Source organism: Lacerta agilis, chromosome 12, assembly GCF_009819535.1.
Source record: "Lacerta agilis isolate rLacAgi1 chromosome 12, rLacAgi1.pri, whole genome shotgun sequence".
NCBI classification, from domain to species: domain Eukaryota; kingdom Metazoa; phylum Chordata; class Lepidosauria; order Squamata; family Lacertidae; genus Lacerta; species Lacerta agilis.
The window spans coordinates 5458300-5482893 of record NC_046323.1 but is presented as its reverse complement, the minus strand read 5'-3'; the positions used below and the strand labels follow the sequence as shown (position 1 = coordinate 5482893).

General features: G+C 42.2%; 1 protein-coding gene across 2 annotated transcripts in view; it reads right to left on the bottom strand.

Annotated features, from left to right (window-relative positions):
* The window catches only part of ELMO1 (engulfment and cell motility 1), a 296344-nt gene that overhangs the window by 134091 nt on the left and 137659 nt on the right, over window positions 1–24594 (bottom strand). For both annotated transcript variants that reach the window (XM_033165673.1, XM_033165674.1), the window contains one exon: window positions 12478–12586. In XM_033165673.1, the coding sequence (XP_033021564.1) occupies window positions 12478–12586 (109 nt within the window). The remainder of the gene's footprint in view (window positions 1–12477; window positions 12587–24594) is intronic.

Sequence of the window (24594 nt, the reverse complement as noted above, 5' to 3'; positions counted from 1 at the left end):
AAAATGGAGGGCACAAGGAGAAGGGGACGACAGAGGATGAGATGGTTGGACAGTGTTCTCGAAGCGACTGGCATGAGTTTGGCCAAACTGCGGGAGGCAGTGAAAGATAGGCGTGCCTGGCGTGCCCTGGTCCATGGGGTCACAAAGAGTCGGACACGACTGAACGACTGAACAACAACAAAGTGCTGTCTTTCCCAACTTTGGGTCCCTAGATGGTTGCTGAACTTCATTCTGCATCATCCATGGCTATTGGGGACGGCTGACTGAGGATGGTGGGATTTGTAAATACAGCAACATCTGGGGAGCCAAGGTTGGGAAAGGCTGGTGCATAGTTAGAGCAACAGCACGGAGTTACGAAGCAGACAACACTGCAGTCCTGGAAGTAACCAAACCATGACTTACACAATTTCAGCATCTGTGCTGGCAGGGGCGTAGCAAGGTAAATTGGTACCCAGGGGCAAAAAATCCCCCCCCCCCCGAGGCATAGGAAGGTCAAATGGTACCCGGTGCAGAAAATTTCTTGTCAACCCCCCCATTGATTCCCCCCCCCCGCAAAAATGGTTTTACGTTATTTCATATTTTCTTACAAAGGAATAATAACAAGTAATAATAATAATAAAACTTTTATTTATATCCCGCCCTCCCCGGCCAAAGTCGGGCTCAGGGTGGCTAACATCAGATACATAACATTGGGATAAAATCAAACAATAATTAAATTACCTCCTAAAAACATCTCAAAATCAAATTAAAGTCTAATTAGATGGCTTTCCACAGGGTTAGGGTTGGGAGCAGGAAGTGCTCCACTGAATTGAAATTTCAGCCTTCATGACAGGAAAACAGCCAAGTGAACAGCTATTTTGGTGGAGGAGGGTCAAGATATTAACCGATATGCATGAAATTTCATATATAGCTATATAATCCCTAGCATAGTAAGATAAGACCTTCGGAGCAGGCATTTAAAAAAAATAATCATATTTTTTCCAAAAAAATTGTTGCTTGTTAATTTGGCACCCCCTCCATTATGGAACCAGGGGCGGACCACCACCCCTTGCTACGCCCCTGTGTGCTGACAAGGAGCCACACAGGTCTTGCTAGTGTCTCTCTACCTCTAGGGGAAGAGTTTAGCTGTGCAAGCTAAATCATAGTTTCACTGTAAATTTGGTGTCTTAAAACCAGGGTTACAGCAACAAACCATGGCTAGCCATAGGAATTTAGTCCAGTTCTAGGGCCTGCCCTCAGGAGAAGGCATGAACAATTTTACAGAAGTGGCAGTTTCAGAAGATAGTACCCCAAATCAGTTCGCCTACTTAGGAAGTGTAAGGTGGGGGAAAGACACTTAAAAGAGACGCATAATAAAAAAGCATTTAATGCCAGAGGTCAATCTTTATGTGTTTTAGCTTATCAATCATTTAAGGGGAAATGCATCCCTGTTTCAAACTTTACCCATCGTATGCTTTCCTCAAGATTGCATTTAATTGTTATAGTGGAAGAAACAACATGCAAATTGGCATGACCCAGGTTTGAAAAATCTAAAAGCCTCTATTTTTCTAACCCAAATATTGGATAAAGTTTTGAAATGAATGGGGGCCAAATAGAAAAGTCTTATCCTAACAGCAGAATATATTGCTGCCTGGCATACTTTCTTACTATTTAAAATACTGAAGCTATATCACATTTAACACATACATATACCTCTAAAGCATTTAATTCACTATGCTGCTCTAAAATTAAATCATTCTGTCGGCTGTAACAGAACAACCTATATAAATGCAGAAGGCTTCATACCTAACTTTATGTGAAATATTAAACACCGGTGATGGTTTTTCTCCCTAGATTATATACTTTGGCATAATTACCCCTAAAGGCAATTTGATTTTATAAGATATTCATCACTGTAAAAAATTACATAATGTTTTTTCAATTGCCTATTAATATGCAAATATTAGACTGAAGATTGGAAGCAGAGGTAAAACGAACCCTAAAAATCCCTGGAGAAAACAAAGTTAGGGCAGCATACTTAACAACCATCCAGAAACACAAACAAATTGGCATTCTGTTGTATGCGCCCTTGTGTTTGGCAATGTGTATTTGAAGGAAGAGAATGAGTCAGGATAGAAAGAAAATAGGAGTGGATGAGGTTGCATTTCTGTGCATACCTGGGATGCTATCACTGTTGGAATCAGTACTAGTCATATATCTATTTGAAGAACAGCTTCTTCATACAGAACTATGCATTTTACTCCATTCAAATACACCACCATGACTTCAAAGAGCTCAATGTGATGATATACATTATTCTCCCAACTTCCCCTGACAACGCCGTGGCATTTGCTAGGTGCCACAGCACAATGGGGATGGAAAACTTAACTCTCCTCAACCCTGGCCTAACACTAACCACAACCCCACGATATAATAATAATAATAATAATAATAATAATAATAATAATAATAATAATAATAGGAATAATTTATTATTGGCCAAGTACATTTTCCAACATACTTGGAATTTGTTTCGGTTACATTGCAATGTAAACATACAGACACTGTTCCTCTCACAATACAAAGAAGCAAAGAAACCCCACCCATATTTTACCTTCCCGTCAGCTATACAACTACAAATTTAACAATTTAATGGCACAAGGGAAAAAACTATTCTTGTGCCTGGCCGATTTTGTATATGAAGTCCTGTAGCGAGGTCCAGATGGAAGTAAATCAAGCAGATGATGACCGGGATGTAAAGGATCTGCTACAATTCTCTCTGCTCTCTTCCTAACTCGGGTAGCATAAATAATAATAATAATAATAATAATAATAATTTATTTATTTATTTATTTATTTATTTATACCCCGCCCATCTGGCTGGGATTCCCCAGCCACTCTGGGCGGCTTCCAACAGAACATTAAAATGCAATAATCTATAAATGTCTGCATTATATTTTGACCCTGACTGCTTTATCCCAAGGACTCAAGACAGGTTACATGACAAGCTTGCGAACCACGTATCTGAATGAGTAGGCAAGTCCTGGCACCCCCCAAACAAATCCCATGACTGTCTCCTCTACTGCACGGTGATCACCTGTGTACTGAAAGCAGATGCACATATATTTATTTATCACAATTACAGTGGTACCTCGGGTAACGTATGCTTCAGGTTACATACGCTTCAGGTTACAGACCCCGCTAACCCAGAAATAACGCTTCAGGTTAAGAACTTTGCTTCAGGATAAGAACAGAAATTGTGCTCTGGCGGCGCAGCGGCAGCGGGAGGCCCCATTAGCTAAAGTGGTGCTTCAGGTTAAGAACAGTTTCAGGTTAAGAACGGACCTCCAGAACAAATTAAGTACTTAACCCGAGGTACCACTGTATATCCTGCTTTTATTTCAGATAAGCTGAAGCTTCCACTCAGGAAGCTGTCTAGTACAGTGCTGCTTAGTTTCAACACCGGAACCTCACTATATTTTCTGGACAAAGACACAATTCCAACAGACAATTTAAATGTTCCTAGAATGTGTGACTGGGAAGATTATGTCAAAACTAGGCTGGAGTCCTTTTGTCCATTTTTTGGTCCACCTTTTCTACGATTGCTCAAGCTCTCCAGGGAACACATTCAGGCACATTTTGAACGAATGAATAACTGCTCTGGAGACGGACAATAAGGGTTCAGAAAGTTGTTACAATCCCACAAACCTCATACTACAATCCATTGCCTACCCCCTGCCTGATCTGTAGAGAAATGGGATTTCGTGTCCATTTTCATCTCGGCCCTGCTCTGTCGCTGCTTCCATTGCCTTCATACAAGAGATAAATGACTATTTCCCCCCTTCCAATTTCAATTTAATTCTTCTTATTGCCACCCTAAGGCAACTTTTTTTCTGAAAGTTGAGAGAGAGAGAGAGAACTATTTCATCTAGCTTTCAAAAAACTGAAAATGCTTTTTTTTTTTTTAGGGGGAAGATTGTCCTGCTAATAAAACTCACACGTTATTATTCAGTCCTCCTCCACTGCTACCGAATGAGAAAAGAATTTCCATTAGATTCATGGTTGGTAGCAGACCTCCATTTTCAAGAAAACTCTAATTAAGCTTGAGCGTAAAAATATTTTTATATTAGAAATATTTTCTTCTTTGACTTTGGTCATTAAACATAACTCCTCCTCTACGAATATAAAGGCTGGCTGAATAATGTTTAGGCAATAGCATGGAGCGAAGGAGCATTTTGTTTTAGCACTCAGTGTGGAAAGCCCTTTACTGCCTTACCAGTTTAATAACAGAGCATTCCCCCTCCTCTTCAGCCAGAAGCTGGGAATGTGAAATAAATTCTTGGTCTGTAGTGATTCTGCAAACATGTAGGCACTAAACCATATTTTGGAAGCTGCCTCCTAAGAGCGGTGGACTCGTAATCTGGTGAACCGGGTTCGCGTCTCCGCTCCTTCACTGCAGGTGCTGGGTGACCTTGGGCTAGTCACACTTCTCTGAAGTCTCTCAGCCCCACTCACCTCACAGAGTGTTTGTTGTGGGGGAGGGAGGGAAAGGAGAATGTCAGCCGCTTTGAGACTCCTTAGGGTAGTGATAAAGCGGGATATCAAATCCAAACTCTTCAGTCGTGATATATGGAAGTGAGAGCTGGACCATAAAGAAGGCTGATCACCGAAGAATTGATGCTTTTGAATTATGGTGCTGGAGGAGACTCTTGAGAGTCCCATGGACTGCAAGAAGATCAAACCTATCCATTCTGAAGGAAACCAGCCCTGAGTGCTCACTGGAAGTACAGATCCTGAAGCTGAGGCTCCAATATTTGGCCACCTCATGAGAAGAGAAGACTCCCTGGAAAAGACCCTGATGTTGGGAAAGATGGAGGGCACAAGGAGAAGGGGACGACAGAGGATGAGATGGTTGGATAGTGTCTCGAAGCGACTAGCCTGAGTTTGGTCAAACTGCGGGAGGCAGTGGAGGATAGGCGTGCCTGGCGTGCTCTGGTCCATGGGGTCACAGAGAGTCGGACACGACTAAACGACAACAACAAAGTGGGTTGATCAGTTATGTTCCCATACAGGTGACCTGTCAGATAAGTAGCTATCTTCATATTCAGTGTATGTCCCCTGGTTGCCCTTTCTACAATCTGTTCCTTCCTCCATGCCAGGAAGTAGCTGCCTTGACAGATGACACTGTTGCCAGGCTAACCATGGGGCTTTTGTTCTTCCAGAGCATACCTGCTCCTTCCTCCATGCCTCTGGTGGCCTTTGCATGCAGAAAGAGCATGCTGATACTTTCCTCTTGCCCACAAACATCAAACTATGCATGAACCAGGGATTCCACTGCTCATTGCTCCATCCCATGAAGGTCACTGCCTGGAGCGTATGAACCAAGGTGCAGTTTGCCTGGCACATCCTGTTTTCAACTGAACGTTACTATTGGGATGGTGACCAATGCCTGGCCAAACAGGCATAGTTCTCAAAAAAATGCAGGGGTATTACAACTCTCCTGATTTGTTTCTTGGTCTTGCCACTAAAACAGTAAATTTCAAGGGAGAACAGGAGGTGAGGGCTTTGTGTTACTGTTTGTTCCCTCCCTCTCTCATCTCAACAGTCCAGGATATATTACAGAGGTGTCAGCTGTCTGTGCAAGAGATTAGGAAGAAAAGTGAAAGATGGGGACAAGAGTTGCTCAAGCTTAGTACAGTGGCTAGTTGCTTGAGTTCCACCAAGATGGGTACTTGATCGGGGGAAGAAGGGTACTTTGACAGATGGAACCACCTAATACTATGAGTATTACAACAGAATCTTTCCACTAAAGGGACCAAAAGGCCACCGATTCTCCAGACCACAGCACAGCACAGCACAGCACAGCAGGTACGCCGCACAAAACGTGAAGGTAGAGCAAATAGCTTTAGATGACTCAAAGAGTACCAAATCATACAGCATGCAACCTGGGTGGGGTTGGGGGTGCTGAAACAGGATTACTCGACAATGTGAGCTCGGCTAGAATTCCTTCTCCACGCAAATATCATGATCAGTCTGCATCTATGCAGGCACCAAAAGAATCTTTTCCAACTCCCAGAGTGAAACCACAGAATCATAAATTTGTTATAGAGTTGGAAGTGACCTTGACAGTCAACTAGTCCAACCCCCTGCAATGCAGGAATCTTTTGCTCAATGTGGGGCTTGAACCCATGACCCTGAGATTAAGAGTCTTGTGCTCTACCGAGTGAGCTAGTTTCCCAGTCAAACTACTTGAACTTGTGTATGAACCTTAAGACCTAGATCGAGGCAAAACCCAGTGGTTTGTGGAATGGAGTGGATGAATAAAATTGGGAAGGCATGTAGGGTTAGTTACACTTGGGTTCCACTGAAATCAGTGTGAAACATTAGTCCTGACTAAGTGCAATCTAAAGGCAATTATCTTGTTCTGTTTCTAGCCTTGGATCTTCACGTTACCTTTGCAAAACAAAACAAAATCTAAGTCCGTATACTGAATGCTGGGCATGATACTACATGCCTACATATTCCTTCCTAACCTTCATGCAATTTGCATATTATGTTCTGTACGGATTGCCCATTATCAGATGTGCATCTGTATATTCCATTCAGATGTCATGCTGAACATGAAGACACTGAGCAGAGTGGCTGATGGCGCAGGACCCGACAACCCCGTAATGTGTTTAATATCTGCAATCTTCCCAATGTGTTCAAAGGCCAAAGGCCACTAAGCACTGAATCTTTTCAGCTGCGTGTGCAATTTATGCTCTCAAAAATAATCATTTCCAGTTTTGCAGTTCCTGCAATACCTGCAACAATCATCCTACCTGTGCAGGGAATACAACATGTGACTTAAATACCAAAAATAGATGGCCCTCCAGGTCTCTTCCCATTATAATTAGAGCCAAACCATAATACAGTTCCAAAATGCCACACTGACCTCTGTTTTACTGAGCCAGCAGTACTGAAAGTTCAGCTGACTTCTTTAAAAGCCTGCAAAAGCCTGGGGGGTTGTAGCTTTTCCTGGTCGTGGTTTAAACTGATCTAAGGATCTCAGAGAAGGGCAAGCAAAGTTTAATTGTTAGAAGCTAATTTTCTTAAGCCTTTCATTAGCAAGAACGTTTAGGTAGAGAAAAAGTGATAGATGAAACTTCAAAGTGGACTAGAACACCAGTAGCCCACACTTAAGTATTCTGCCCTAATTGCAGAGCTGGTTTCACTGTGCAGTTCTAGCTCCTCCAGTTACTCATTTACATTATTTTTTAAGGGCAAAGGGATCTGTTGGCAAAGAAATATAGCAATATATGCCCTGTTAATTTCCTGATACTTCAAAGCTAAGCACTGTTGCCAAATGGACTACTGATAAATGCAAGGAAGGAAAGTGGCAAGTTTTCTTGAAGATTCTTTCAAAGACTTCATCTGTTCTCCTATATAGCACTGTTGCTTGTATAATTATTTCAGCTATTTTGTATTTATTATTATTATTATTATTATTATTATTATTATTAATTTATACCCTGCCCATCTGGCTGGGTTTCCCCAGCCACTTTGGGTGGCTCACAACAGAATATTAAAAACACGATAAATACATCAAACATTAAAAGCTTCCCTAAACAGGGCTGCCTTCAGATGTCTTCTAAAAGTCTGGTAGTTGTTTTTCTCTTTGACATCTGGTGGGAGGGCGTTCCACAGGGCAGGTGCCACTACCGAGAAGGCCCTCTGCCTGGTTCCCTATAACTTCGCTTCTTGCAGGGAGGGAACTGCCAGAAGGCCCTCGGAGCTGGACCTCAGTGTCTGGGCTGAACTGTGTTTTTAAGTTGGGATCCACAGAACAGCACAACTTGTTTGGTGCATCCAAAGAAACTTTCAACTTTATAACAAACCACTTTTGAGCATTAGTGATGACAATATCACTAAAGCAACAAGGGGGGAGCACCCTGCATTTGCTCAAGCCTTTGGCCACACCTGAAGTACCTCCTTAGGTCCTTTCAAGAGATTCAATACCAGTTGTACTAAGAAACATCTGCCTACAATTTGCATTAAAAATTCAAAAAGAAACATTAATTGGTAAGAGATAGGATTGTGTTTTCCACATGAATACAAAGCAGCCGCAATGTGGGATTTTCACTTCAGCTTTAGATTAACCAGAGTTTGTTGTGTTCTCTGGACTCAGAACTGTGGTTAATTGTTATTAACTATGGTTAGTATAAACAAGTCTGCTTGCGTAACAATGGTTTGACATTAGCTGGCTTGAAATTAACCCTAAGTAATACTAACCACAGTTTCCTGGGCTCAAATGACCTGACATTCTGTGGTTAATCTAAAATAAACACAAATGCTTCCACATTTCCTTCTTGGCTATCCCAATATCCTTGCCTGTAAAAGCTGCTTTGTCAATAAACAGAGCTGAAATGCTTAACAAGGCTAACCATGAATGTCTATCGGAATGTAATCCCGCCACATTAAAAGAAAAAGCAAATGCTAAAATATGTTTGCTCACACACAAAAAAGGCCTCCTTAAAGATTATGAACAACATGAGTCACATAACCCTGGCATGGCTCGTAATAAAAGTTAAATACAGATCTTTTTAAAGGGGTAAATGCTACCAATGTGGGAATCTTTCAGAGCTGAACATCTGTCTTATTTCAACATACTCAAAAACTATGCTGGCATGCCCTTAGCTACAAAGCAGCTCCTGTCACTCGAATGTTAAGGCTGTGCTAGGGAAAGCAGCTATTACAATCATTATTCCACTATTCAAAGGACCTCCCGCTGCCAATCTTGACTTGCCCTTGATGGTTCTGCAAATTAGGCTGCAAACACCAAACTGCAGATATCATAGAACCACAGGCAGAGGAACTTTAACTTGCATAAAATGATTAACAACAATAGCAAAGAGCCAAAGACTGAGTGACAAGAGTCAAGCTGGAAGCCCAAACACAAACAGCAAATTCACAGGGCCTTTTTGACCGAGAGTGAATGTGGCACAGCAGCTCTGTGGAAGGCGGCTACGCCACTTCCGGTTTCAGTATCCCACGGCAAATGATGCAGGGTAATTGTTTCTGATAGTCTGTCAGGGCCAAACTACGTATTACCTTAAACACCAAGCTTAGGTAAAGGTAAAGGGACCCTTGACCGTTAAGTCCAGTCACGGATGACTCTGGAGTTGTGGCGCTCATCTCGCTTTACTGGCCGAGGGAGCCGGCGTTTGTCCACAGACAAACCAGAGCAGCACACGGAAACGCCATTTACCTTCCCGATGGAGCGGTACCTATTTATCTACTTGCACTTTGATGTGCTTTCGAACTGCTAGGTGGGCAGGAGCAGGGACCGAACAACAGGAGCTCACCCCGTCTCAGGGATTCGAACCGCCGACCTTCTGATCGGCAAGCCCTAGGCTCTGTGGTTTAGACCACAGCACCACCCGCTGCTCCGCCACTTCCAGTTTAAGTATTCCACTGCAAATGCTGCAGGGTAATTGTTTCTGATAGTCTGTCGGGGCTGAACTACATATTACCTTAAACGCCAAGCTTAAATTACCTTAAATCACCAACCCAGCTCTCCTTGTTTCTCAGCTCCCACTAAACTGGCTGCAGGTGAGCAAGGAAATGCTGAGCATTATGATGTCATATTACATGTCTGATGTAACTAAAGGCTGCCAAGAGATGGGAGGAAAAATAGTGGCAACCATGCATTTAAAGGTAACATACAGTTAGGCCTTTAAAATCAGATGTAGGCCTGTGGCTACATGCTAAGATCAGTATGTCACAAATTCGCTCACAAGTTTGGTATATCCATTCAATTCATAGCAAGCCATGTGATAAAACCACAAGAGTTTCATTCACATAAAGTATTGATCTGACCAGCAGCACAACCAACCACCAACTTCAGTGTCTAATCCCTTTTCCCCAGAACTACTGACACCACCCGGGGGGCCTCCCTGCACCCAACCATGAGGTTCATTTTGCAAAAACCATCTAGGAAGCTGCCAGCTGGGTCTTGAACCCACAATATTTAGTAAGGTGGTTGAGTGCCATTATCCATGGTACCTGCTGCTGATCTCACAGTATACAGTATATACAGTTGCAGTTTGTAAAGTGTAGGAAATAAGCTGAATGGTCTTGGTACCTTTCAAATAATGTAATGAAGTATTGCAACAAGCATTGTACTTTTAAATACATATTTGTGCGGACAGTAAAAAACCTGATATGGCTCTTGGTGTCTTATGGCATTTAAATACAATTCTAACAGTTTTAATAATGTTTTTAGGGCCAGCGCTAGATTGCATTTTTTTTTTTTAAGGCTGAATCACCAACTTTGCACTTTAACAAAATTTTGATCGTTAACTATTCCACAAGACGGAAGGAACTCAGTGTCTTTTAAATTATGTATTTCAGAAGTTATTTTTAAAAGTGCATTCCTGTGCAACACCAGCAAGCTATGAATTTCTACAGGAGGAGCAATTGTAGCATAAATACATATTTTGAAATATTAAGCGCCTAAACTGTCAGATATACCTTTGTCCTAGACTGTGACAGATTACTTCAGGACTGCAGATTTTATTGAGCAATACAGCCTTTATTGCCAATAGAAGGAATCATTCTGAAAGCTCTCCTAAAAGTGACAGTTCTCACAGCACAGCATAACAAATCAGATGTATGTGTTTGCGGAACACAGAGCACCTGATACATCAAAACTACATATTTTCTTCGGAAGGAATATAGTTTGCTTGTAAAGAATTCTATGCTGTGGTTATTCTATGCAATACACTCCCTGTTAATGCCAAACAAAGATCTAAACAGAAAAACTAGATTGTAAAGTATTGTACATTAAAGATGCCAATGCTATCCCCCAAGTTGCTTCAACTGGGCCATAAATGAAAACAGTTCAAATGTGTGGCATTTACTGCAGTTCTGGAAAATGTTCAGGAATAGAATTCATCAACCCTCCAAATGGTTTCCACATTCTTAGAGCACTAACCAAAAAACAAAACAAAACCCTTTTATGGGCCTACAGAAAGTTGACCATTCTGTCTAGCAAGTCAAAGGAAGAAGAGCAAGAGAAAGCCTTGGGCTCATGAACTCCTTTGCCTTGTCCTTTTACTCACACCAATATGCATAGCATTCCTAAAACTACAGGAAAATATGACAGGGTGTCTTAGCACTTTTAACGTGATATTAAGAAAGCAGATAAAATGACCACATTAAACCATAAGACTGAGCAGATAATGTGACCCGGTTCGCACACCATGGTTGCTTGCTAAAAACAAACTATGGTTTAATGCAGGGCTAGGGAACTGCAGGCTTGGGGAACAGATGCTGCCCTCTGGCCCTCTCTATTTGGCCCCCAGGACCCCCCATGAGCCCTACTCTGACCCTCCAGCAATGCTTTTGCTGTGTCTTTGAACAGAGGTAACGCCCTGTGTTTGCCCGGATGTGGCTATGGCTGGAATGTGGCAGATTGCGCAGAAATAAGAACCACGTCTGTCATTATCCCCATTTCTATTTCTGGCCCAACCCACTTTTGCCACTGGCATATAACTCCTGCAAGATTTCTCATGAGCAGCTGCAACCCTTGGCCTGAAGAAGGTACCCCCCAACTCCGGCTGATAGTGAACGTGCTGGCTCCCACTGCTGAAAGGTTCTCACCCTGCTTCTCTCCTGTTGTTTGCCAGTCTGGATTGCTGTGACATCCCAGCTTGTGAGCGGTAACCAAGGTTTGTTTGGGACTTGGTGTTTTGGGGAAAACAAACCACGAGCCTGGGTTCAGATGTCACAGCAAGCCAAACCCTGGCTTGTTTCCCAGCACGGTGGCAACAGTAGAAGCAGGGGGAAGTATGGAGAGAGCCCCACCAGATTAAATACTTAGAGACACTGGAAGCTGCAAAACCCACCGTTTATTGCTGGCTACTGATGTCCATGACTGTAGAATTTTTTTGGGAGCCGCTTGATTGTCATTAATTGTTTCTGATGGTTTTAACTGTCTTTTTAATTGTATTTTACGATTTGCTGTATGTTGCTTTGAGATGCCCGCATCACAGATGGTAATTTAGTATTTTAATAAGCTTTTAAAAAGCAAAAACTGAAAACAACACCCAAAGCTATGATATTTGGCAATGCACAAGTTGAGTAGGTATGGCACAGCAGCATTGGGGGGGGGGAGAGAGATTAAAATTCATCGAAATTCACGTACTTTGGGGGGGGGGGGCTGTTTTCAAAACGTTCTACTCTTTATTGTTCAACTCCTTAACATATTCTCTATTGTTACTTTGAGGCTTCAAAGCACATACATTTCAGTAATCCTTGAGGCGCAAAAAATGGCACCCAGACTTTTTGAGGTGCTCGCAAAAGGAAAATCTTTAGGTGCAAAATGCGCCTGGCGCCCTGCTAATTTCGAACCCAGGGTGGGTGGGTGGAGTCTGTAGGAAATGTTGTGATGCAGTTCACCAGACTACTCTCAGTACACTACAAAATGCTTGCTTACAATGCACAGATCATACTTACGTAACTCTCCTACTTTCAAGATATCACACAGCATCTTTGTTAATTCGATACTACTTCGACCAAAAGGACATTCATGCTTGTCTTCACGGCTGCTGTTTTCTAATACAATCTGAAACAGGAAGAAAGAACTGAAAGTTTACAACAGGAATAGCCTTGTCTTCTCAGTAAGCATCATAAACAAGAGTTCAACTTATTTAAATATTTGTATATTACCTTTCAAGGAAGTTCACAAACAAAGAGAGAACAAAGTCTCCCTCAATACCCAAACAGTGGCCAACTGATGAATAAGGTACACATAAATAAAATAAGCAGGAGGGTCAATGTCAGACAAGCTTCAAGCAGGATAAATTATTTTTGTTTCCCTTCTAACAATGGTTAAATTCATATGGGTTAACTTTGAAGGGGGGAAGCTATGTTCCTAACTAGCTTCAGGCAAAGCTACACTCAGAACAGCTCTATGGTGAGAGCAACCTCTACGTCTGCTTCTGGCACAAGGATGAGGAGTGGGTGCGCATGTAATGGCAAGCCATGGTTAACCAAGGCTTATAAACCAACAACAAACAATGGCTTATGAAAGTCATTTGTTAGCAGCCAATACTATGGTAAAGCTAGTCAGACTAAACCATGGCTTTGCATTAAGTGGAAATCAGGCCACTATAACATGTTAATACTTTTATTCCATTACTGCAGTGGTTTTCAAACTTATATCTTTTAGTTCAGGAAACCATTTACAAACTAGTTTGTTTGCTGATGAAACCTTATACATCTTTTGCAAAAAACAACAACAAACACCATACTCACGAGAAACCCGAGACATTAGTCATTCTCAGTTTATGCCCACTACCACCCAGGTATGTTGGGCACCATCATATTTGCTTGGCAGATCTGTGCTCTAGAAGGTACACAACCCTCCTCTGCAGCAGTGCTGTCAAGTATCCCGTTTCCCCCGGGAATCTCCCTTATTTCAAGCAGTTTCCCGCTGCTATCCCTTATTTTTTATATCCCTTTAATTTCCCGTTTTTTCAAAGGAAGCAGCTCCTCTCCCTCTCCCTGCTGGCCAGGGACTGGGAAGACCTCGCCTCCTTGCAGCCTCAAAGCAAGCGGGAGCCATTTCCCGCGCTTACAGGCGTCGTAGCCCACGGGCAGCGTTTCCAAAATACAGTAAGCCTACTACGCGCGTTCACACCAGTGCCGCCCACTTTTGCTTCTGGCTCCGCCCACCACTGCCATGTGACTGTCCCTGGGATAGGTGAGGCTGCTGATCCCTTATTTTCAAATCCGAAACTTGACAGCTATGCTCTGCAGTTGTGCATTGCCAGAGAAAATAGATACCGTGTTTCCCCTAAAATAAGACACTGTCTTATTTTTCTCTCTCAAAAAAACACAGTATGTGTTATTTTCAGGGGACGTCTTATTTTTATTACATCAGGAGCAGTGCGCCTCTCTCTCGCTGGCTCCCTGCGCTGTGGACTCGGCCGAGAGGCGTCGTTTGTGCACACCTCTTGCTCGCTGGCTCCCTGCGAGGGGGTGCAAGAGGGGCTGAGGAGGTGGCGGGCCCGGGACGGGGACAATGGTAGCTATCATTATGGCTTATTTCCGGGCTTATATTTCACAAATGCGTAGAAATCCTGCTACGGCTTATTTTATCCAACAACACACAAACCTTAGTTACGTACAACTATGCATAAACATACAAACCAACGTAGCCGGCTGATAAATGATAATTCCAATATCACATAATTTTATAAATGCTAATCAAACAAAACACATGCAGACTGACCAAATCAAATGTATGATGAATCAATGTACATGTAATATGTCCATGCTAAAACTCCATAGTAAGTGTGAAGGTTCATGTATGGAGGTACAAGAGAGGATCCTACAAGTCCGGTGCCGTCTATACAAATCAAATGATAGTTCCAAAGGATGATAAAGCATAATCTGGCGATGATGTATGTAGTATCATAACAATCCAAAGTATAAACGTGATGTTCCCGCGAGGAATCGGAGCAAATAAAAGGGCAAGGATATTCGGATTATTATCCCTATTTCAGACTGAAGTGTTTGGAGTGCCTGTAAGGTCTCTGCTTGTATATTATCTTCAACTGTATTTATTCAGCTGATGAAGCCAAATGGCAAAATTAGCATTTATAAAATTATGTGATATTGGAATTATCATTTATCAGCCGGTTACGGCTTATTTTATGGCTATGTCTTATTTTAGGAGAAACACGGTAGTACAGTCTTTCAGGGAATTCCCTGATAATCTTCCAAGGAACCCAGGGTTGCCTAAGAACAAGCTTTGAAAACCACCATACTAATGTGCACAAAAGAGTATAAATAGGGTAAAGTGATACACACTAAATGTTATAGTCATTATGCAATCTTTAGATATTATAAATACAAAAATTAAGGGTGAACTACACTCCTGCACTAAATCCCACATTAGTTCCCAAATTAGCATTTTTAGAAACTAAAGTGATATGTAGGCTTTGTGAGAGCTATCTGCAGAGCAATTAATTTCACATTGAGTTGATATCTATGAGAAAAAGGATTGTCTAGAGCATTGGAGATAGAAAAGTTTGGTTTATGCACCAAGCAGTACTTTCAACATAGCCGAGGAGTGAAACATTTTCACCTGATATAGCTCTGACTTACAGCTGAGCATAAAACGACTTTTGTCTTTTTAAGCCTTGGCCCAAAACCATAGGGGAAACCGGGATGGTTGCAATTGCATTATAAAGCACAAAAATGCCGCTGGCTAACATCACATCTAACTGGATGGTGGGTTTGAGCTGGATCCTGAGAATCTCACCTTTCATTAAAAAGCAAAACCACAAGTTTCTAGCCTTTGATAATTGTTGGGAAACAACCCAATCAATGTTTCTACTAGGAAGGAAGGAAGGAAGGAAGGAAGGAAGGAAGGAAGGAAGGAAAGAAAGAAAGAAAGAAAGAAAGAAAGAAAGAAAGAAAGAAAGAAAGAAAGAAAGAAAGAAAGAGAATATCCATATTACAATTTCAATGGTCAGGCTTCCCCACCCCCCAAGTTTACCCACAAAAATGTGATACTCCCTATGACATCCTCTCTCCATCCCACTGTTTTCTGCCCTCATATAATTTCAGCCCTCTCCTCAACAAGTTCCCTCTGCAATAACATGTATTTATGCAAATATGCAACATGGTGTAATGTCATGTATTTCTCCACTCAACTCCTCTCCAGCAAGAGTAAATAATGTGGATGAAGGGCAGAGAAGAATGAGTGTTGTCTTTAGAGAGAGAGGATTTCACATATGAGTGTCCTGCACTTGGCTTGCAGATTGGAACACAATTTCCAGCCGGACTGTGTGCTGCTTTGGATTGCTAATAGCAACGCCTTGAACCTGGTCTTGGTAGCAAAATGCCAACCATTGCAAATCTCTGAGCATGTATGTTGACATCAGCCGACTGCGGAAACTGATCCCACACCTCTGGCATTGGGTACTTCATCTAGAACTGCAACAACTGCAGAGTCAAGGTCACTCAAGGTAAGCGACTTTTCGCAGCCATTTGGACAGTGGGTCTCTGAATGTTCTAGAGAAGTGCTTCTGATCATTGCCAGGGCGATGTGACTTGTAGTCCAAAACATCTGAAGGACATCAGGATGAAGGCGGCTTCCATAGCCTAAAGAGCGCAGGCGAGTCCTCCATGTTTGCTGGGGCAGAGGTTATACTTGAGCAATACCATGCTCACTGGCGTTATAACTTGCTTAGATCATGGTGTCAGTGAAAAACCATGGGTCAAACCCATGCTCTGCTATGATCTTGGTTGTCTTGGAAAAGCCACTCTTAGCCTAACCTACATCTCATGGCTGTGAGAGGCTCAGCAGCTGTTATGAGATTCTTCAAGGAAGAACGATGTAAATGACATAAATAAATAAAAATAGTTTCTGAAGAACCCCTCCCCTTAAAATTCACTCCTTTCCCATATAATAGCATCTTAATATGGGGGCATTGTGCAGGGAGTGAAGTAAAGCCTCTGTGCTGATAACATTCTACTACTAGCATCCAGACACCCAAGCTCTCGTCTCATAAATGTGCCAAACATCAACCACTAGAATTCCAGCACAGGACAAACTGGCAACTAAACAGAAACACTGGTAGACTTGCCAAATATCTCTGGCTCCTAGTCTTCAATGATGGAGAAAAGTTGCAGAAACTCGGCAGCCCATGCAAACACTTGGTGGGTGAGAAATCAACACCCTTGGTTTCTCAAATTTTCTCCCTGCTGCAAAAATAAAGGTTTAAACTATACCTAGTTGCAAAATGCTATGGGTAAAGAACTGCAGGTAACCTAAGAAACGCTTCTGCAATTTCTGCTTTTACACTTCTGCAGATTCCCTTCAGGAACATAGTACATATTGAATGACTCACTCCTTCTGCTTTAGAGTCCTTCACAGCGGAAAACTAACAGTTCTCAAGTATGGCAGAGATGATAAAAAGGCTGAGCCAAAAAAACAACAACGCAGGCATGCTATCTATCACTACTGATATTAGATCCCTCCATCCTCATGCCTGCTACTCTCTCGTAACAAAAAATAAACCCTACGTAACAGAAGGCGCTATTTGGTTGGCAATTTAGATACAGATAATAGAAATGGGTAATAAAAATAAATGACGAGACAAAGTAAAATGAAAGGATAGAAAAGAAGGGAACAGACTCTGTAATGTCTTGGTTCTCGCAATTCCATTTGCTAGTTCTCACATTAGTCCAGCATATTAAGTTTTCATGAGTGGATAAAATATTTAATGGCGGCAGTGAGTCTGCCTGTCTCATAAGGCAGGGTTACAGCAATCCATAAGATGATCTGAGAACCAGTTGAGAAACTTTGTCGTAATTTACATGGCAAATAAAACGGCACTTTGAGTAAGCAATATGCAAAACAGCTTTCAACATCTGTCCATATTTACAGCACTAAGGAAACGCTCCTCATTCTGAGGAGCACAGCTAGCAATTCCAATGTAATGGCAAAAAAGTACATCCCTGCTTTTATTATAATGCCATGGGAAGCTGGCAGTATGAATAACCAGAAGAAGAAAATATTACCAAGTTTAGCAATAGATATTTAAAGCAATGACCATATTGGTAATCTGCCATTATACTGGAATATCTTTCATGCTCTGTTGCAACAAATGATTGACGATGCCAACAAATATATAGCTTCAAAACACCAGAGTTGAGTGACACTATCCGCAGAAGCTTATGGCTCAGCTCTTGCTGGACTTCACCTGAGGAACCCTTGGCCTTGGTTTTAAAAAACCTAAACACAAAAAAACTAGAATATGGAAAAGACTAGATTTCAATCAAGATTATTTGCTGCCTTCAAGTCCACATCCCCTGTGTTAAAATGGTTTAAGTGCGCTGTTCCTGTGTAGCTGTGCCTGAATGTATTTCATCCCTTCATTAAGGCTCACAATTCTGAGATTCATTCACTGATGTCAGTGCCTGCAAAACTGCCTTTCGTTTTCCACTCCATTTTGAAAAAGCAACTAAAAGCAGGGGGACCAAGATGATGCCCTCTAGAAGTTGTTCAACTCCCTTCAGCCCCAGCCAACATGAACAATTGCCGGGAAGATGGGAATTGCACTGAAACAACATCTAGAGGGCACCACTTTGGCTACCCTGGATTAAAACAAATATTCTAGGTAGTTGTGTATCTGCACGCAGCGTCAGTGGATGTGCCATTCCAAATGATCCACTCCCCTGTTTAATGTCTTCAATGTAAGTATAAAGAAAGAAAGAAAGAAAGAAAGAAAGGAAGGAAGGAAGAAAGAAAGAAAGAAAGAAAGAAAGAAAGAAAGAAAGAAAGAAAGAAAGAAGGAAAGAAAGAAGGAAAGAAAGAAAGACTGGTGGATTTAAATAGTGTTATTTTGTGTTTAACCAAAAATGATAGGGAGATCAGTGGTGTAAGAACAGTGGTACTACTAACTGCTCCCACCAAATCTATTTTTATTTTTTCTATCAGAATCCAGACCATGGTAAGTGTCAGGAAACCCCCCTCGCCGCAGCGGGAAGCATTCCCGGGGCATTTGCAGTACAGGGAACCACCATCCCCTTTGAGTAGTTTGTCGTCTTCCTCGAGTGGAGGAAGCGATCGCTCTTCCAGTGGGGAGGGGGAGATGAAAGCAGGAAGTCGGAGCAGGGGCTGTGGCAGGGATGGAGAGCCTCAGCACCAAGCAGGAAGAGGGGGAGAGGAACCCTTTCTGTCACCCCATTTTGGCAGAGAGGAAGGATGTAGAAGGGGGAGGCGGGGGTTCAGGATCCCGCGCCTCTTATGTTGGGCAAAAAACCGGAAACAGACATTCCCGGACTCTGCAGAGTAAATAACTTCACAATAAAGAACTTAGTTTTTAGGAGTTCTGTGTCAGCCTGATTTCTCATGAGCAACCACTGAAAAGCCTTACAGTAAGGAACATTAGGAAATAAGCCCTTGTACTACATTTTGCACTTACAGTAGAGTGTTATGACAACGCAGAAAATGCAATATGCCCATCACAACAGCTCAAGAGAAAACTGAAAAAATCCCTGCATTGTCAGTTAAAGGATTTCAGCAAGGAGGATTGTTGAAGACAATCTTGGCACCCTGCATGGCAACTTAGGCCACATTGGGCCAGATCTGTATATGAGCAGATGAAGGTGCCTTGTCCTGTATGTATGACATTGCTTGATCTGGCACATCTGAGCTCCTAAAAGTCAAAATTGCAACAATTATCAGAAGCACCCCAAACAGGTATTTCCTATGTGACCCTCTGTCAAAATGTGTGCTGGACTACAGTGTGACTAAATCATTACATTTACTCGTATTCAAAACAAAAGACAAAAAAGGCACACTCACACCTGTGTGAGTTAACTTGCTGAAAAATTATCAGATTAGATGTGCATGATCTACTCTAGGTGAAGCCATACATCATATTTTCCATTTTCTTACAAACTTTTAATTGTTATTCATTATCACTTTTTATATAAAAAGTTATTAAAGGAGCATGGAAATGAATATTCAGCCACATAAAGAAAAATACATTTATGTTTCTGGTAGTTTCACAGTCTCCACCAGCGAACTCCCTCAGCTTTGTTAATTAAGGCACCTCATGTTACCAAACATTATTGCTTCCAGTGTGGCTCTGCTGTTTGAATATTCCTCCATACTAGTTAAGAAACATCACAGAAGACTGTGGGAGAACCACATAAATTGGGTGAGACCGGAGAGAGTGATGGTGGAGAAATATTAAGCAGAGCAAAACAGGCTAAGCTAGGAAAAAATAGTAGGGTTTAGGCACAATTTCCTTTCCACTGCTGAAACTAAATATGCTTATATAACAGTATCAATGCTCTATGGGCAGACTTCAGGCTTTTTTCCCTCCTAGGAGCCTGAAATCTGGTGGCCTGGTACAAGAGAAGCAACTTTCAGGTCAAATAATTATGACTCCAGGGATTTTTTTTAAGTCACAGAACTGAATAGAGCGCATAGCCCTTCCACACAAAAATCCACTCCCGGCTTTCTTCATTTCAGCAGCATAACTGAGACAGGGCATCATTTCATTGCTGCCACTGTTAAACAAATGGGAATCAGGAATCCTTGCCAATCTACTGCAAATCACACACACAGTTCACATGCAACCATGGCTACGCAAAAACACTTGAGTGCGGGTGCACAGAGGAAAAATCACCGTTGCTCCTCTCCTCTTGTGGTCTTTCTACTGCTGCACTTCAAGGAACTAAGCCATGGACTAGTCACTGCATTTGAACTAAGGCTCATGGTTTGCCTTAAGCTAGACAAACCACGAGCCACAGGCAAGGTTTATTCTTGGATCATCACTGGCTTGCACATGCCCAGTTTTTTCAACACAGCATAATTTTTTAACTTGTTGATTTATTGATTTTTCCAATATAGATCTTGCCTTTCCCCCATATGGCAGTCAGTTAATACATGCACAATGCAGACCTATTATCCCTTTTTATAATCATTATTTTGTTTTGTTTTATGTATTTATATATAGCATTTTTCAACCTCCCAAAGCAGTTCACATTTTATTTTGAATGCAATGTGCCATTAATAAGAATGAACACACTAAAAGAAGAAAACAGCAGAAGAGCCAAATTAATCCATCTGACAAACTAAACCCAGGCAAAATCATAGAATCATAGAGTTGGAAGAGACCACAAGGGCCATCCAGTCCAACCCCCTGCCAAGCAGGAAACACCATCAAAGCATTCCTGACAGATGGCTGTCAAGCATAGAATCACAGAAAAGCTTAAATGGATTACAAATGACCACACTCGGATCAAAATTACATGTGGAGCTTTTAAGTTTAGAAAAAAGGCAAGTTCAGTGACATAGCAGAGATACAGTGGTACCTTGGTTTACAACCATAATCTGTTCCGGAGGTCCGTTCATAAACCAAAGCAGGTTGTAACCCAAGGCGTGCTTTTGCCAATAGGGCCCCCCCCCCAAAAAAAATTGTTTGTAATCCAAATAAAAAATGTTTTGTAATCCAAAAAAAGGTTGCGAACCGGAACATGCACTTCCGGGTTTGACGTGTTTGTAATCCAAAACTTATTGTGACCATGCGATAAAGCTGAAGCGGAAAACTGCAAAGTATTTCTACGCACAGCACATGGTTAAACTCAGGACGTTGCTGTCACAAGATTTTGTTCATCGTTCCCAATGACAAGCATTCGGACACATACAGTGCTGCTGCCTCTGACTGCTTTGTGGGGAGAGGCGCTTGTGGAGCTGCCTGCCCTGGATGACAATGGGGATGGGTGCTAGACATCTTGGCTGGGGAGGGGGTACCATTTGCTGCTCTGACTCAGGGCCAAAATATCATTGGCCAGTTCTGCTCTTTAAAAATCAGCATGAAAAACAAGGAAAGGGAAATATCTCTAGAGGCAATAAAACCAGTGCTTTTTTCTGGGGGGGACGCAGGGGTACGCACCCCCCTAAACATTTTGTGAATCTAAGTTTGACCTCATTGAGGGGCAGTATTTCAATATGAGGAGGAAAATGAGAGTACCCCTAAACATTTTTTAAAGAAAAAAAGCACTGTATAAAACAAATGGCAGCAAACCCAAAAAGGGACTTCACAGGAGAAGGAAGAGAGGAAGAACAGATGAAGAGGAGCCAGAGAGAAAATTACACAGTGGAGATGCGATCGCACAACAGATTGGGAACATAACAGCCTCTTAAGCAATGTTCTGAATGTGATGCATTAGGAGGAGTAACTTAATAGAAAGTAATTAGTAAAGAGTAATTTTCTTTTCTACTTTTGTGGGAAGTAAAAGAATCACAGCCTTAGCCTTTCCCCAAAGGTAACTACGTTCCTACCCGCATATTTCTGAATAAGCATCATGTTAAAATTTTACATCAGAAACGATCACACAAAATATCTAACAACTCATTTTTGAAGAAGATAACATGAGTGGGCAGAAGGCTTTTTCTGGAGCCTCCGGAAGGATGTGTAGGCTGCCTTCTATACAACAAATGCACAGGTTATGAAATAGGCAGCGCACAAGCTGACTGACTCAACCTAATTACATCTTGAATGGTCTACAGAGAATGGTTGCATTTGTCTGCACCTTTGTGGCATCTGAAACAAACCTCCTCCTCCATCAAGATTTCTGATGTCTTAAAAAAGCAAGTAGTAGCTGATTGAAACTGCATGTCAAAAAGTGAGAATCCAAATTGTGCAAATGCTTCATCACTTGGTGGCTACAAGTGATCATGGCCGGATTGGGTTTTTTGTTTTTTAAGAATTTGATCTTTCTAATGCTCTTCAGAAATTTGATGAATTTGTTTCAAAGACTATACCATACTTCCATGTTGCGCATACATAGTAAATGTTTGTGATTCTGTCTTTCAAATAATGCATTTCCAAAAGCCAACATCTATGAATGATTGCTCAACCCACCAGGACTATGTGCAAAAGCAAACAGAGACTTCCGGAGTCCAAGGCATGCCACCCAGGCTTGCTATAATCTCTTCAGAGGTTGCAAGGAGAGCAATTTTGAAAGAACAGCTTTCTCAACACAAAACACCAGCAAGTTTGCCAGACTTTGGCCGAATCCAAACCGATCAAATTGTCTCGAATTGACACTGTTCATCCATCCAATTATTAGAAATAATCCTGTGAATCTCCTTTTAGTTCCTCTATGTCCCCTCTCATCTTCACTTGAACACAGGACTGAATTTGATCAGTATGTAAAAGAGAAAAACAGAACAGAACACGCTAGAACAGGGATGGGGAATCCTGAACCCACAAACCAGTTCTCGCTCACAACAAGACTGCATCTGGCCCTTTCAGTCTCCTCTTACAGCTGTACAGCAGCGAGAGAAAATGGCTCTGATGCTCTGCAAAGCGTGTGTTTGCAGCTCCTTCCTCTGTAAGAAGACCAAAGCGGGGGGGGGGGGAATAAACAGCAGGCTTGTGTTTCCCGCAAATATGCAAAAAGAAGTCCATGTATTTGCAGCTGCATGCACGCAGTATTTCTGATGCAATTGCATAAAGTTTGAGTCTCTAAATAGCTGCAAACGGTGCTTGCAGTTCAGCTGTGCATTGACCTTATTTGCATTCTGCTGGGAATACCAAGTTCTTTTCGCCGTTTGCACAGTTAAGATAAGGAGTCTGTACACTTCTTCTTTTTTAACTTTGTGAAAAAAAGAAAATGAAGAGTGCTCTTGAGAGACTGACAGTACACATATGTCTGTTTCCATGGAAAATAGTTCTTTCTTTAATATGTGTTTTAAGGATGTGTGGTTGTGTGTGGGTCTGGTTCCACCCAGTACAAAAAATGTACTGCCCCTTCCCCCACAGCAGCTTTCCACAGGACTAGTGGAGCCCTCAACCCCAAAGAAGGTTCCTTACCATTACCCTAGAACAGGGGTTGGCAAAATACTTTAGCCGCGGGCCGGTCCACTACCCGTCAGACCTTGTGGCAGGCCGGAGAAGCGGCACCGGGGTGGGGGGAGCTGGAAGAAGAGGCAAGGGGGGCAAGTAGTCCTCCTCCTCACCCCCAAGCCCCAGCCGCTGCGCTTATCTTCCCTGGGGCTGCCGCCGCCGCCGCCACCACCACTGCTGCTGCTTCTCGTGGGTAGGCAGAGCGAGCTCGTCCGCTCCACTCTCTGGCCCACAGGAGCACCAGGGCAGCGGGAAGATGAGCGGCGCAAAAAGGCTGGCTCTGGAGCGGGGCTGCTTAAAATGGTGCTCAGCCAGGTCAGCCCAGCCCCCTTCCTCCTCTAGGCAGGGCGGGGAGAAGCCAGGAGGAGGGAGGGAGGGAGGGAGGGAGGAGGCGCCACCACCGCAGTGTGTGTGTGGGGGGGGGAATGGAATGGCACATGGAAAAAGTGGCACAGTCCGTGGGCGGGATCCTGAATGCAATTGGGCCTGATCCAGCCTGCGGGCCTTAGTTTGCCAACCCCTGCCCTAGAACAATGAAAGTTATATGAGGCAAAGAGCCTTGGAAAGCAGAACGATAACTTCATAAATTCCAATTTTGCTGGCACTCACACAACAGGAAATAAAACAATCTTTGTTTTCAGGTGGGAAAACTGCGAAGGAAACAGCTCATCTATTTGCTTTCAGACTCAAAGCAATACAAATGAAATGATAAATGATATAAGAACTATTTTTAAAAAGTATTTATCTCCTTTAAAACAGTCTATGGGATTTATATAACAACTATGAATCTTTCAGCTGCCATCAACTAGAGCATTAAGTGCCAATTACTTCCTATATCTTTCACTGTAAATACCTGGAACGATTTTAGCAACAACAACCTCCAAGAAGGCAAAGTTAATGGGAGATAAAAATCCATATGTAATGGTGGCTATAAACTGGACAAAGAATTCAAATAATAAATAGCAGTTTTACGTGAGCTAATGAAAGAAGTGCCTACAACATGTGGCTAGTAATTATGCTCTTTTCATATAATTAGAAAACGGTAAGACAATGCGAAGAAAAACCCATTAGTCCAGTAAAGGACTGAACAATTGAAGCAGACTTTATGAGCTGCTCAATATATAATTAACTGTTCTTGAGTACATTCATTTTAAAGAACAACAGAGGAGACTATGGTTCTTTTTTT